This window comes from Rhinolophus ferrumequinum, chromosome 6 (assembly GCF_004115265.2).
Source record: "Rhinolophus ferrumequinum isolate MPI-CBG mRhiFer1 chromosome 6, mRhiFer1_v1.p, whole genome shotgun sequence".
Lineage (NCBI taxonomy): Eukaryota > Metazoa > Chordata > Mammalia > Chiroptera > Rhinolophidae > Rhinolophus > Rhinolophus ferrumequinum.
Window position 1 is genome coordinate 11,896,854 of NC_046289.1, and position 15,089 is coordinate 11,911,942.

Consider the following 15,089-nt stretch of genomic DNA (forward strand, 5'->3'; position numbering starts at 1 on the left):
ACCTAGCACCTCTGTGTAACTCCAAAACTTAGCCCTCCATGGGGAGGTGCTATAGTGTAAGGGTAAAGGAGGCATTTATCTGTGAAGTTATACTGGTACCTGTGTCATGGGGTAGTGAGCATTCAATGACTCAATTCATGTCAAGTACTCAACAGCAGTTCCTGGCACACCGTAAGTACTTAGAGTGCTAGGTGCTATTATAATCTATTATAATTATATTATAATTACCACCACCTTCAACTCATACTGGGTGAAGATCGTCATTATCCTATATGCTGCGTAAGTCCTAACAGGTTTTCCAATAACCAGATAAACCCAAGTAAAGTAAAAAATCCTGTTCTATTAAGCTAGGTAATAAGCTCTCTCCTCTATTCCTCTAAGAAACGGCCCTTGGGTGAAGGACTTAAGACTACACCACTTGCCCCCGGGCCCAAACACCCATATGTACATTTCTCACTGTCTTTTTTCCAGGGAAAGTTGACAGACTACCCCCAGGAGCCACTGTCTCATCTGAGCAATCACTGTCTTCTTTCCTTAGATTGGGTGCAAGCAGATTGTGTGTGGTGTGTGATCCCAAAGAGATGAACCAATTATCGTAAGATTTCTGATGTCATTTCACTTTAGCCTACTCTGAAATCAAGGAATGGCTAAAAACACTTGCCAGCTTGAAATACAAAGGAAAGCTCCAAAATATTTTATACAGAGTTACCAGCCTAGTAGAATTGCAATCATTTGTAACTACAGTGTGAAAAATAACAGAAATGGAGCCACTTCAAGATGGAGTCGGCGCTGCCATCCCAGAGGAACTGCCTGGCACATCTTATCCCTCAGACCTTTGGAATGTTTAAACTGGGCAAAATAACCTTCAGACTAGGCCTAAAGCAGCACGGTCCTCCAAAGAACTGTTTGCAAAGCAGACTGAAAATTAAAGGCATTCTTTAGAATTATCATGTTTCCCCGATAGCTCCCGTTATAGTAAAATCAGACAGGGTCTTATATTAATTTTTGCTCCAAAAGACGCATTAGAGTTGATGGTCCGGCTTGGTGTTATTTTCGGGGAAACACGGTAGCATCACTGAGTTAGTTTATTTGCACCTATAGAGATTCCTTACCTTATTAATACCCACAGAAATTCCTTCTACTTGCGTAATTGTTCCCCTTCCCCTTCTCATAAATACCCCTTGCCTTTACCTCCTAATCAGAACACTCTTTGGGTTTCTGCCTGAATGAGTGCTTCCAGAATAGCTCTTCTGTTGGGTATCAAATAAAATAAATACTTGTTGCCTGTCACTTTGGCCTTTTATTTTAAGGTTTACAGCACTATCAGTGTTATCTGAAACCCATTAACACCCTTCTTTGTGAAGAACCCACCCATATTAATCTGTGATTAAATGAAGTAGAACAGAATATTCTTTCTTTTTTTTTTAATCGAACTGGCAACCTTGTGGTTGAGAGCCCACTGGCCCATGTGGGAATCGAACCGGCAGCCTTTGGAGTTAGGAGCACGGAGCTCCAACCGCCTGAGCCACCGTGCCGGCCCAGAATATTCTAACCTAGTGAGAGGAAGAATAATACAAATTGCTAAAAACCCAGTACTTATTTCAAGGTAATCTGGTAAGTGACTCTTTGATAATTCCAGATTTCCTCAAACTTTCTGATGATGAAGTCATTTTAAAAGCTAAGCTGGTATATGGTGATGGAAGGAGAACTGACTCTGGGTGGTGAACACACAATGTGGTATATAGATGATGTATTACAGAATTGTACACCTGAAACCTATGTAACTTTACTAACAATTATCACCCCAATAAACCTTAATTTAAAAAAAAAGCTAAGCTGGAAGTTTAATTTCAGCTTTCTCTTTGTGCTATAATATAAAACAAAAACAGATCATCTTAAAGGACATGATCAAAATCATGTCTAAAAAATTCTGGCTGCCTCATTTCAAAAAAAATACCAGCTCCTTAAAAATTAAAATGAAACATACCAACAATGATTTTCAGTGATTTACCTCTTGCATTTTCTTTGGATTAGAATATTAAATCAACTTTCTGTTTCCCTTACAAAGATATGAATCTGGACCTTACTATTCAGCAATAATGCTGATAGGTCTGCACCGAAGTTTATTGCCATGCTGTTTAAATGTAAGAAATTAATCAAACAGTAAGGGGAATGGTTAAACCATTTGGGAACTGAGGGGGAGCAGAGTTTGCCACCCCAAAATATGCCTTTTGGATATTGATTTTAAGCTGGTATTTTTAAGAAACAAAAGACTTGGGGAAAAACTTTGACATTCCCCGAACTGCCTCAAAGAATTCACAGAGGACCTGCTCCAGGAAGGGAGGATCGTCACAGATAACTCAAGTTTAATATGAACTACTGTGATAGACGGGGAGGAACCTACACGGCCCCTTGGATCAAAGTCCTGTCTGTGTCCCATTGTTAAAGAAGGTCCAGCAAACATGTAGTGACCAAACATTTGCTTTTCCGTCTCCATTAAATTGTGTTCCTGCTCTTTGAAGTTCAGACGCTCACCCCCACCCTCCTTACTCAAGATGGCATACAAGCTTCAACTGCGGTTTGTCCCTGGGTCCCAAATTCTCCTACAGCACCCCTCCCACCCCATGTACATACGTAATTAAATTCCCTTATTTTCTCCTGTTAATCGGTCTTATGTCATTTCAATTATTTGACCAGTCAGAAGAACTAAGAGAGGAAGGGGGAAAATTTCCAGTTCCTCACAGTACTCTGCTTATGTAAGAGGATGTCTTTATTTTTAGGAAATATATATTGAAGTGGTTAAAGTGACTTCATACTTGCAACTCTCTCTCCAATGGGTCAGAAAAAAATTAACATATGAGCCATAGAGAGAATTATGCAAATATGATAAAATATTGATATTTGGGGAACCTGGGTGAAAGGGTATACGGAAATTCGTTGTACTTTCCTTGTAACTTTTTGTAAATCTGAAGTTATGTAAAAATTTTGAAAGAATACTATACATATACCATGTATTTTAAAAAAAAGATTACTCAATAAAGTAAAATCTTTGAAGCTCGTATGGTTAATTACCTCTTAAACTTGACATATAACTTATTCTTTAAATCCAAATAAGATAGGCTTTACTCTCTCCATAGTATATCAGATAATGAAAGAACATAAGCTAAAAAGGGAGTGTAAGCAGATGCCTTTGGTATCGGGCTCAGGAGACAGTGAACACTTAACTATTTCACTTTCTCTTCAGGCTCAAGGTCACACAACAAGTGGGACTTATGGGAATAATTTACGTTAGATTTAAAATGATTATTTTGCTTTATAAGTTTTCTTTTAAGAATACAACTCCTATTAGTAAAATGACTTCGGTTAAGTGTAAGTTTACAGCATAAGAGTAAATGTAAACTCAGTGAGAGCAAGGATCTGGGTCCGTCTCATTCACTGACATATTCCGAGTCATTCCTAGGCGGTGTCTGCACACAGTCAGGTTCTCAATATATACTCGTGGAGAGAACGAACAAGCAGTGAACACTGGGCGAAGCAAGGTATACCCGTAGCCCAGATGTTGTTTCTGCTTTACTTTATTTGACCAGTTTCTTTGTTTCAAGATGTCTGGAAGCCTCTTATACTGAACTGCAACTGTGTTTTCCTTAAAATAAGACCTAGCCAGACAATCAGTTCTAATGCGTCTTTTGGAGCAAAAATTAATATAAGACTGGGTCTTATTTTAATATAAGACCTGGTCTCATATAATACAATACCTATAAAACCGGGTCTTATATTAATTTTTGCTCCAAAAGATGCATTAGAGCTGATTGTCTGGCTAGGGCTTATTTTCGGGGAAACACAGTATAAGACCCGGTCTTACTGTATTGTATTGGATCCTATCGTACCATATCATATGAGACCCGTCTTATATTATAGTAAAATAAGACCGGGTCTTAATTTTTGCTCCAAAAGACACATTAGCTGATGGTCCGGCAAGGTCTTATTTTCGGGGAAACACGGAATGTGTTCACAGCAGTCTTTCTTTTTTTTTTTTTGTCGTCTTCTGATTTAGCAAGATCTTACATGTGTTACAGTGGCTTGAAAGTCACTTTTTCAAATGAAGTGCTTTTGAAATGTTCTTAGCCACTCACTTGTCCAAATCTTGGTAAAATGCCTTTTTATCGGCCGTAGGACTCCCTCGAATGTTGGCTATATAAGAAATGGTGATAATCTGAATCACTGGCATTATTTTTCATGCTTTTAAAGCAGTGTGGTAGTAGTAGTGATTAAAAAATCAGTAGTAGTGATTAAAAATAAAACGCTACAGTCTCTCCTACATGTATCTTTCAAAGGAGATGCAGGAAAAAAAAGAAAACTCAGCTAAACCATGGAAAGCATCCTGCTTGCTGGCCAAATAAAAGATTTATCATTACTGGGTCTAAGACACTACCCAGCTATAAACTTTAAATTCTTGGGAATGTCGTTTCTATTGGGCCTCACGATATTTTTAAGGCTTCTCTATATCTTCCACTCTGCTTTCACAGTCCTTTGGAAGTTTGGGCTAAAGGGAGGGGGTAGAATTCCAGCTAAGATTCAGGGCTGGGGGTGGGAAATAAAAGGCCCAAGGCCAGACAAAAGCCTAAGGCAGTTACAGGTAGTCCCCAGGTCCAATGTTTCTTCCAGAGAATTCAGTTTAAAAACAAACAAACAAACAAACAAACAAAAGGAACGTGAAGAACAGAGAAAGGGAGGAAAGACAAAGGTGCAGCACAAGCCCTAGAGGGAAGGAGACATTATCAGGGTCAGTCTGTGTTGCTCGCAGGTTTAAAGACTGTCTTGCAGAAGCCTTAGGCTCTTTTCATCATCAGCTCACCAAGGAGCAGTGGAAAGAATGAACATCAATCCCCTACTATATGCCAGGAGCTAAACTGGACATTTTAGGTAACAGTGTGGATGAAAAAGCAGCCACAAATTAAACCTGATGAGCTCAGAGGAGGCCTGCATGGTGGGTCTTACAAACTCAGACACCGAAAGTAACCACATAGGATGGTCTGAACATACAAATTCCTAACTAAAAGCAAGTCCTGGCAGGCAGTCACGTCCTAGGCCTGTAGCTTCCTTGAGAAAGGTCAGTCTTTACCTGAAGTGATGCCTGTCTATTGTCTTTACATCTAAGATAACATACCTTTGAAATGTCAGAGTAATCTCCTTTTCTGGATGCCTCAGGGCACAACCACTGCACCACAGCCCCTCACTGGCATCTTGTTGCCCACATACCCTCTGAATGTGCTGTAAATGTTAATTGTTAACTATCCTGTACCCCCTAATGTAAAAGAAGTACGCGTCTCCATTTTACCTTTTATCCAATCCCAGAGATCTCCCTGCTTTGCTTTCTCCTGCCCGCTTTATCTACCACCAATGGTTTTCATGTAACCGCCCCCTTATGTCTCCTCCTTTGCTTCTAATGTATAAAATAAGCCGCAAAACTACCATTCTCTGGAACATTTTCTCAATCCAATGAGATTTTGCTTCCTGGCAATCGTTGTCAGTTTGGCTCAAATAAACTCATAAAAATTCTCTACAGGTTTGGACGTTTCTTACGTTGACAACAAAAACAATGGCTAACATTTACTGACTGCTAATTCTGAACTAAAACACTGTGTTAAGTGTATTACAGATATCTTAGTTTCAACAACCCTGAGGTAGGCATTCTTATTGTTTTGCAGATAGAAACACCAAGGTCTAGAGATTGCAAATAACTGCCCAAGGTCACTTAATAAGTTATAACGTTGCACTTAAAACAGTCTGGTTCTAAAGCAATGTTTTCCATTTGTGTGTGTGTGTGTGGTGTGGTCAGATTCCTTGAAATTCTGATAAAACCTACATAATATTGCTAGTCAAAAATGAATATGCATGAATACACAAAAATTTAGAGGACTCAAAAAAAAAGTACACAGCTTGAAAAGAAGGGGAGCAAAAATGCCTTTAGAAACTTCGTATCAGCACAACGGATCATATACAGAGGGTGCCAAAAAATGTGTACACATTTTAAGAAAGGAAAACTTAAAATTGTAATACTCAATATATACCGATAACAAAAGATGGATACAAGTCATGTTTGACTTCTGCAATGACAAGAGGTGCTCAAAGTGGTTACCATCAGCGTAATTTTAATAGTTTTTTTTTTTCTTAAAATGTGTATACATTTTTTGGCACCCTTTGTGTATATATAGTCAGCTGTAAGAGACCGGCTGGCACACCAGACAGCTGAGATAGGATTACATGTGAGATGTGTCAATACAATCAATCTAGTGTTATTTCCCCGAAAATAAGACCGGGTCTTATATTAATTTTTGCTCCAAAAGTCGCATTAGGGCTTATTTTCAAGGGATGTCTTTTTTTTTCATGTACAACAATCTACATTTATTCATTTATTCATGTACAAAAATCACAGTCATGTCATCTTCTGGAACATCATCATAACTCTCCAAACCCCGAATTCCGGCTTGAATTTCTTGCGACTCCATTTCCTGTAGAACCATTGGCCCCAATCTCTCATGTCCAGCAATAGAGCTCTCCTTGAATGAGTACTTCTTTTTCCACGTAGCCTGCTCGTAGTGCATGGGCAACACAGCTGTCAGTGATTTTATCCCATGAATTCTTCACCCAAGAAACGACTTCTTGCAGGCGAGGCTTCACAAAGTTTCCATGCTGATTTTTCTCCATTCTATTTCCAATGTAGGCATTGATTTCCATGTGCAAATTGTCCTTGAATGGCTTGTTTATTGCAATACAAGTGTCTGGAGATAGGCAATCATTCCTGTGGGAATCATTATTTGATCTATTCTTCTCTCTGCAAGAAGTTCTTCATGTCTTTAGCGCGGTGAGTGCTGGCTGATTCCTAGACTAGCAGACCTCGTTGGCCACCTCACAAAACAAGTGGCAGCATTAAATCAACCCACTTCCTTATAACTGCTTGTGTGCACCAGGCTTTTCGATTTCAAGAACATAAATGCCTGAAACACGTTCAATCTTACCTTTCTTGCCCTTAGTGATAATTAGAGGTGGGCTTTCTTTCCATCCAGACGAATTGCCAAAATACAGGTAACACGTGCACTTTGGTAACCAGTGGAGGGAATGTAGATTGATGAGGCCCCCCTCTGATCAATTGTTGTTTGAGATCCTTGGCCCATAAACACTGCACTTTCAACCACAGCAATCATGTTGGAGAGTTGTTATTTAGAAAAGTCGATGCCATCAACAAAGGACTTGAATGCAAGTGCATGTTTAATAACTTCAGTATCTTTCAGCTTGAACAGTGTTGTCAATCTTCTTAGAGACAGTTCATATCGTTCAAGGAAGCCATCCAGCCAGTGTTGTGATACAGATATCTTAGTTTCTGAGAATATTTCTTCTTCTGGGGATTTAATTCTTCTGGGGATATTTCTAACTGTGGTGCCATTGCAAGGGCAAATGCTTGACTATCAGCCCTGCACACAACCAAAGACTTTGCTCTCCTGTCAGCAATCCATTCACAGATGATGTCTTCCAACTCAGGAACTAATGGTTGCCGACTTGATCTACACTTGCGCTTCTTAGCATTTCCCTCATCCACCTGTTGACTGAGGTTATCATACTCTGCTTGCCATTTTTGGACCATTTGGAGATCCAACTTCTCTTTGCAGAAAGCCGTAAGATTCTTGCCCCAGGAGTCCTCCACGATTCCTTTCTTGTACTCGACAGAATAGCTCTTACTTTTTGCACTCATCTTGTCTGGGGGTCAAAATATCATTCCCTTTTAATCTACCATTAAATCAAGTGTTAATTGAAGGCTTACGAGACAGGAGTGGCAACAAAAATGATGACAATTAAGAATGATGATCCAGGGCTGGCCCAGTGGCTCAGGTGGTTGGAGCGCCGTGCTCCTAATGCTGAAGGCCACCGGTTCGATTCCCACATGAGCCAGTGAGCTGTGTCCTCTACAGCTAAGACTGTGCACAGCTCTCCCTGGAGCTGGGCTGTTGTGAGCAGCCGGAGGTTGGCGTGAGCTGCCGCAGGCTGCTGTGTGCTACAGTGTGCCGCCATGAGCGGCCGGCAGCCAGCATGAGCTGCTGAGTGCTGCTGTGGGCTACCGTGTGCTGCCATGAGTGGCTATGACCAGCGTCAGTGGCCGGCAGCCATTGTGAGTGGCTGGCAGCCGGCGAGAGCTGCCGACCGGTGACTGATTGCCTCAGCCAGGGGGATTGCAAGGCTCATCACACCAGCATGGGCCAGGGAACTGCATCCTGCACAACCAGACTGAGAAACAATGGCTTGAACCGGAGTGGGAGCAGGGGAAGGTGGGGGGGGGGGGGAGGAAAAAGAATGATGGCCCACACAAAAGCGACGAAAAATAGCAGGCACCAAAAATTCAGAAAACGTTATTTCACACAAGTGCGTTAAGTATGTCCGTTACAACACATGACGTCTTGAATTATGAAGATTCATATTAGACACAAACATGTCCGTTCGTTATCAAGTGCGCATGTTATTATTCATGTATTGTGTCTATACTCCGATTGGTCATTTGGCAATAAGTCTCAAGTTCATCTGTTTGCATAGGCACTTACCTCTCATCCAAAGGCGCCCGCTTGGGTATTTACAAATACTTAATTATAATTTATATTATCATTTATTTTAAGTATTAATGTCAATAATATTATTTATTTATATTTAATTATATATTAATATTATTTTATAGTTTAATACATCCGTAGTGTGTTGCAACAGACGTACTAAATGTGTCTGTCTGGCTGATGATCTAAACTGGGGTTTATTTTTGGGGTAGGACTTATATCACGAACATCTTGAAAAATCATGCTAGGGCTTTTTTCCTGTTAGGTCTTATTTTCGGGGAAATACGGTAAGAAATGGGTTCATCAGAAGGGGGGGTTTGGTTCACCACAAAGCCATAAAGGGCGGGTAAAGGTGGGGAAGTAGCTGGACCCCATCCATCACTGTCTCGGGAACAAAGGGACCCGTTGGGCTGACTGTTATGGAATCAGATATTTTGGAATTTTAATGGGGTGATGTCAGTAAACCCTTCCGATCAAAAATCCAATTTGTCCTGTTCAGATTCAGCATTCACTCAAAAACTATAGATTATAATTTGGCTATGCATATAGACCTCTGGAGACCTTCCAGGACAAAATATCCTGGTTGTGGTGATATGAGCATTTGCCATTTTAAATTAATAAGGATGGCCTGTGTGGGGGTTTAGACCGAGAGTGACCCCAGATGTGTTTTGAGCAGATTGTTTTGAGCTAAAGGCAACTTTAGCCCCAAGCTCAGGAGAAACTTCTGCCCCTCTCTTAACTACCTAGAAAAACTTGAATTAGGGGTCTTGCCCATAATAAGCTATTATCAGCGATAAAGCTCTTTTGACCTATCTATAGGGCAGGGCAAAATTTATTTACTAAGCATCTGATCTTATCATCCTGCAATGACCTTTTGAAGCCCCCAAAGTATATAACCTCCTCTCTAGCTCAGGATGTCTTCTTATACTCCCTTGTTCCCTATCTCTGAACCTTACAGGTGGGGTTTCTGACTCTCTCATGTCTACGGGATTCCCATACATACATATGTATTAAATTTGGTTATTTTCTCTTGCTAATCTGTCTCCTATCTACTTGATTAGTAGACTAGATGAAAGAACCTTGAGGGTAGGGGAAAGTTTATTCCTCCTGCAGACCTGATTGAGTCTGATAAGTGTGAATTTGCCTCAAAGGCAGACAGACATTCAGTCTGTCTGGCTGAGAAAAGCATAACTGCAGCCTGTGGGCCTGGGTCAGAGGTGGTACCGCCTACACCAGCTAGCAAGCCTTCCTCCAGAAACACCAGGAATCGGAACCAAAATTCCACTGACTTCCTATTGTGAAAAATACACGGTTACTGCCCTTAAGAAAGTCATAGCTTAGCCATTTTCAAAGTGTGACTTGGGTCCTCCCTTTTAAGGGGGACAGGGCTGTGAAGTCAAAATTATTTTCATCATAATTTTAAGCTAGTATTGGTCACTTTCACTTTCTCACTAGTGTACAGAAGCTACGTGACATGTAATATCATAACAGAGCAGCTATGAGACTCCAGCTATCTTCTGTCAACCAAGATAAAAAGAGGTTTGTAAAAAATATACACAATACCACCTTCCTCATTAGCTTTTTTCTTGGGTGTGGGGGGGTAGTCATAAAAATACATGTGTGTGTGTGTGTGTGTATATATATAAAATAATGGTTTTATTGCTGTTTTTTTAAGCTAATATATTCGAATTTCTTGGTTTTAATTTCTGTATAGTAACTATCAATGGATATAACACCCCACATATATAAAAGCTCCTTATGGTCCTCAATAATGATAAGAGTGCAGAGGGGTGCTGAGAACAGCCAGTTTGAGAACTATGGCGCCAGTGGCCCTAAACAGGGCAGTACAAGGGACAGACCCATACTTACAGGGTGTTCCATCAGCCAGCCTCCCACTAAGAGATCAGTGGCTTTTCCTGGGCCCTGTTTCTGCTTTGGTCCATAAAACCCAAGGTTTTCCTTCATCTGTGTCTCACCTTTACTTCCATACAGCTCTGGAGGCAGATCATAGGGCACAGGGAAGGAGGCTGTTGGTTCCTGGCTGCCTGAGAAGAATTTCTGTTTCACTTTGAAGCTGTCCAGGCCCTGCAGACACACAGAAGGAATCTATGATTACACCCATATTTTTGAAAAAGACAGACCTCAGAAGCAGTTGTATCTTTATGGCATTCACAACAAAATGCAAGTTATTTCAGAGCTACTTTCAATGTTCAATAGGTTGAATATATTTACACTCCTCCAATTATTTACACTTCCCCAAATTATTCTTTCTCAGGAATAAAAGAGGTTCAAATTTCAGGAATTAAATTATAGCCAAGTTTGCAAAAGTGTAATACAGGATATAAAGATACTAGAGTAAAACAACCTGGGATATTATAGTCCATTTCTACTAACCGCTACGTACGGTAGTTTACAGTGAGCATTTAGAAGACTGTAGAAAAATATCTCAAAATACTTTCAATATTGCTATAGTAACAGGCTGCTCACTCTGGTGTAACAAGAAACAAAAGCTGCTTTCATGTGAAATGAAAATATAACGTGACAGGGATAGAAAAGTGAGAGCACTTCAAGATCCAACAAAACGGGAGGTTTATTCCAAGAACTCCAGAATAGGGTGTTGATTTTGGATCTTAACCAGGGTGCAAATTCGGGTTCTGTATGGAGGCTGATGTCCGTAACTGTCATCCCCTCTAACACGGTCTGACGGAGTGCAGATGCTCGACTCGTTAGATTTGTTCTCGCCCCATCCCCAAACACTGGTCACCCCCTGGGTCCCTCTGAGGATTATCCTGGAACTTCGTTCGCGAGTCTGTCCATCTGTCTCTCATTCCTTCTGTCCACACATCCAAACATATATCCACGCTTCGTATCCTAAATCCCTATCAAACTGTGCTCGCCTCTTACGAAGCCACACAAAGAGCTAGGACTACAGTTCTTAGTCTGGGTGAGCACATAACTTAGGAGGGCAGGTCGCGGCCGCAGCACACGTAGGTCATGCTAAGAGCTGGAGTCATGCTGACCGTGAATTCTAGCCTTTGGCTATTTACTGAGCTGTGTGAATGGCTCATGTTTGCATTCGTTCATTCAACACATTGTTTCTGAGTCCCTCCTCCGTGTCAGGAAGGGGTGCCAGGCACTGAGTATCCGCCACTCTTCCTATCCTTGTGGGCCGTACAGTCTAGCTGGGAAACATTAAGCATATACATGTAAAAAGGTAAAGTAATTACAGTTAGTGATAAGCGTGATAAAGAAAAACAGGACTCCTAGAAGACAGAATAGCAGGCCTGTTTTAGACTGGGGGGAGAGGATGGTCAGTGGAAGCCTCCCTAAAAAATTGACATTTTAATTAAACTCTGAAGGCTGAGTAGGGTTTGGTCAGGTGAGCGTGGAAAAACAAAAGTTCTAGGTGGAGGAAAGAGCACCTGTAAAGGCCCAGAGGTGGCTAAGAGCATACATGTTCCAGGAACTTACAAAAGATGGTCAGTTGGACACTTGGCCACTTACGTATTAGGCCTCAATTTGCTCGTTTGTAAAACCAAAATGATAAAACGTCTGGGTATTATCTTACTAATGTTTCTCACTTTAGCACCGAGCACAAGTCTTGGCGCAGAGCTGGTGTTCAAGCAATGCTGAGCTGTAAAAACGGGATTAAAACACCTTCCCTGCTTACTTTATGGGCTTCTGCATTAACGCGAATGACATAAACGGCATGGAAGTGCTTTCTGCGTGTTAAGCTCTGGGAAGGTGGTAGGTTACAGCACCGATGAAGACAGTGGTTAACAGCATAGTGAAAGGTGGCACGTGATGGATGCCTAGACAAACTCTAGACAGAAAAGGAAGGAATGGCCGTTCACCAATTGCAGGAAAAGGAAAAGCCTAGTAGAAAATGTTTCAGCTGGGCCTTGAAAAACTGCTATAATTTTGATAAACAGAGAGGGCAGGGGAGAACATCTGGGGAGAGCAGTGTGACCGACGGCTGAGTTGGAAAAGCACAGAGAAGGCACGTGGGGGTGGGGTGGGGACTGTGAGTGAACTCAGGCAGAGCAGGAGCCCTGGGGAACTGTGCGGAGCGTTTCGAATGGGACGTAGCATGGACATCTGTGGTTGTACCCATTTAACAGAACCCACCCCCTGGCCAGTGACTTGGGATGGGCACAGGGCCCAAAGCAGAGGTGTCGGGGAAGAGGTGTTTCTGCTGGGGAGCTCATCAGGGAAGGTGTGAGCCCTGAGCTGCTGAGCGCCCTCGTGTCCATCCAACCCAACTCTGGAACACGGCCCAAGTGCCTGGAGTTAGCCTGACCTGAAGCAAGGGACTTGCCCCTGGGTTTGCCGTTTTTCTCTACCGTCACTTACAAGCTGAAGCATCTCAGGACCCCAGTGAGAGTGCGGCCTTTCCTGTGATATCCAGGGAGGAGTTGCAGGAGGTTTTTGAACAGAGAAGTTCCACTGTAAAGGCAGACTGACACAGACTGGAAAAGGGTCGGACTGGGATTGCTAGGGCCAGAAAATGGGAGCTGGATTGGCAAATGGTAATGGGGACACAAGTGTTAGCATCATCACAACCACAACTGAAATACAAACGAGGAGGTGAGTTTGGATGAGAGTTGGGCCAGGCAGTGGAAACAGAAAGAAAGACATGGATTTGAAAGAGACTGAAGGAAAAAGGAATAAAAACCAGGGATATATGAGGGCAGAGGAGAAAGGGAGCAGAGAGGCCAGGACACCTGGAAAAGGACCCTGCAGCCTGTCCTCTCCCCACACTTCCTCCCGCTCGGCACAGGGCTGCTGGGCCATCTCCTCCACCGTCAGCACTGGTCCCTCCTCACACCTTACCTTCAACACATTCTGGATCTAAGGACAATCTTAATCTCTTACATTTGTGTATTACTGATTTGCCGGTGACTCTAGGTAAGTTACTTAACCTTTCTGGGCCTCAGTTTCCTCATCTATTGAATGGCTATAGTGAGCATAAGTCATTTAGACTGATAACTGGCACAATTTAAATTAGTGTAACATAACTATATTCAGGGTGTTCTCTGTGATGTAATTGCTCCTGTTTTACAAAGGAGGAAAAACATTTGGAGGTTGAAGAGTTGCCCAAGGCCACACAGTATTAAGTGGCAAGGCCAGAAATCGAATCCTATCTTTCAGATGCTTGGTCCTGTGTTCCTTCCACTAAACGAGTGGTCTCACATTCACCCGCTGGGAGCCACGACAAAAGGAGAATTCCTTACGAATTTAAGAGGTGATGATACTAAGGCAGGCCAAGGCAGGACGGGCCAAATTCTGGAAACCTTAGTTCTTGACATTTTTAAAAAGAAAGAGACCAGAGGTTGGAAAGGATGCCAACTTAGTGGCTATTAAATACTTTATAGAGATTCAGGTAAAAACGACTTCCTTCTTCCTGGCTTATTTCTGTTAGTGCCTGGCTTATTTCTGTTATTTTCAAATGCATCATGGTGAAAGATTAAGGGTCTTTATGTCCTCGACCCAGATCTGATGGCTACACTTTGTGGCAGCCATCCGACTTCACAGACAAGAAGGTTTGAGCCATCCATGTCTGACAGGAAGCAACATGCTTTTTTTGGAATGTCATTTCTGATCCAAATTCCAGGGTATTAAATATATATAAAAAAAGTACCACTTTTCCCTTCAATGTGGATGTCAAATAATTTGAGGCTGTCTTCTAATTATCATTATTTATGTATCACAGTGGTATCGTTTGGCATTTTACAAAACAGAGGAAGGCACCCTCCCAGGCACGGATACTTACAAGACAGTTGGAACAATACATTTATGAACCACCAGGTGAGAGGGTGGACTCGTAGCATACATGAGAAATTACTGGCTTTTCCCTTCATCAGTTTTGGGAGTAAAAGAGCTGGTTATTTATCACTGTGACGGGTTAGGTTTAGCAGCTGAGCTCAATCACAGAGAACAAGAAATATGTTCCAAGTTCAGTTAGAGCTGTAATTGATTTTTTAGTTGCATCTACCGTGTTTCCCAGAAAATAAGACCAGGTCTTACATTAATTTGTGTTCCAAAAGACACATTAGGGCACATTTTCAGGGGATGTCTTATTTTTTCATGTACCACAATCTACATTTATTCAAATACAGTCATGTCACCTTCTTCTGGAACATTGTCATGACTGCATCCGTCTGGCTGATGATCTTAACTGGGGCTAATTTTCGGGGAAACACAGTAACTGAGTAGCATTCTCCACATTTTCCTGGGTGAAACAGTAATGGCAGCTGAATCTCCTAGAAAGAACACACTCAATCAAAGCTGGACTAAGTGACAAGGAAGTGAATTATAGGAAGGTGGCTGTCTGTCCGTCCTGGGAGGCAGTCTAGTTTCCAGCTCAGGGCTTCGGAGAAGCTTCATGGAGGAGAATAAACGTAACAGGGCCAACAAGGATGGGTCTTGGATGAGCAAAGGGCTGAGAGTGGAGGAGAGTGCTACAGAAGGAGAAAAAGCAACTGCAGATCA

At 41.9% G+C, this 15,089-nt stretch overlaps 1 protein-coding gene across 4 annotated transcripts in view; it reads right to left on the reverse strand.

The window, feature by feature from the left end:
- The window catches only part of TDP1 (tyrosyl-DNA phosphodiesterase 1), a 76,950-nt gene that overhangs the window by 10,513 nt on the left and 51,348 nt on the right, over nucleotides 1–15,089 (reverse strand). For all 4 annotated transcript variants that reach the window (XM_033109607.1, XM_033109608.1, XM_033109606.1 and 1 more), the window contains exon 14: nucleotides 10,574–10,682. In XM_033109607.1, the coding sequence (XP_032965498.1) occupies nucleotides 10,574–10,682 (109 nt within the window). The remainder of the gene's footprint in view (nucleotides 1–10,573; nucleotides 10,683–15,089) is intronic.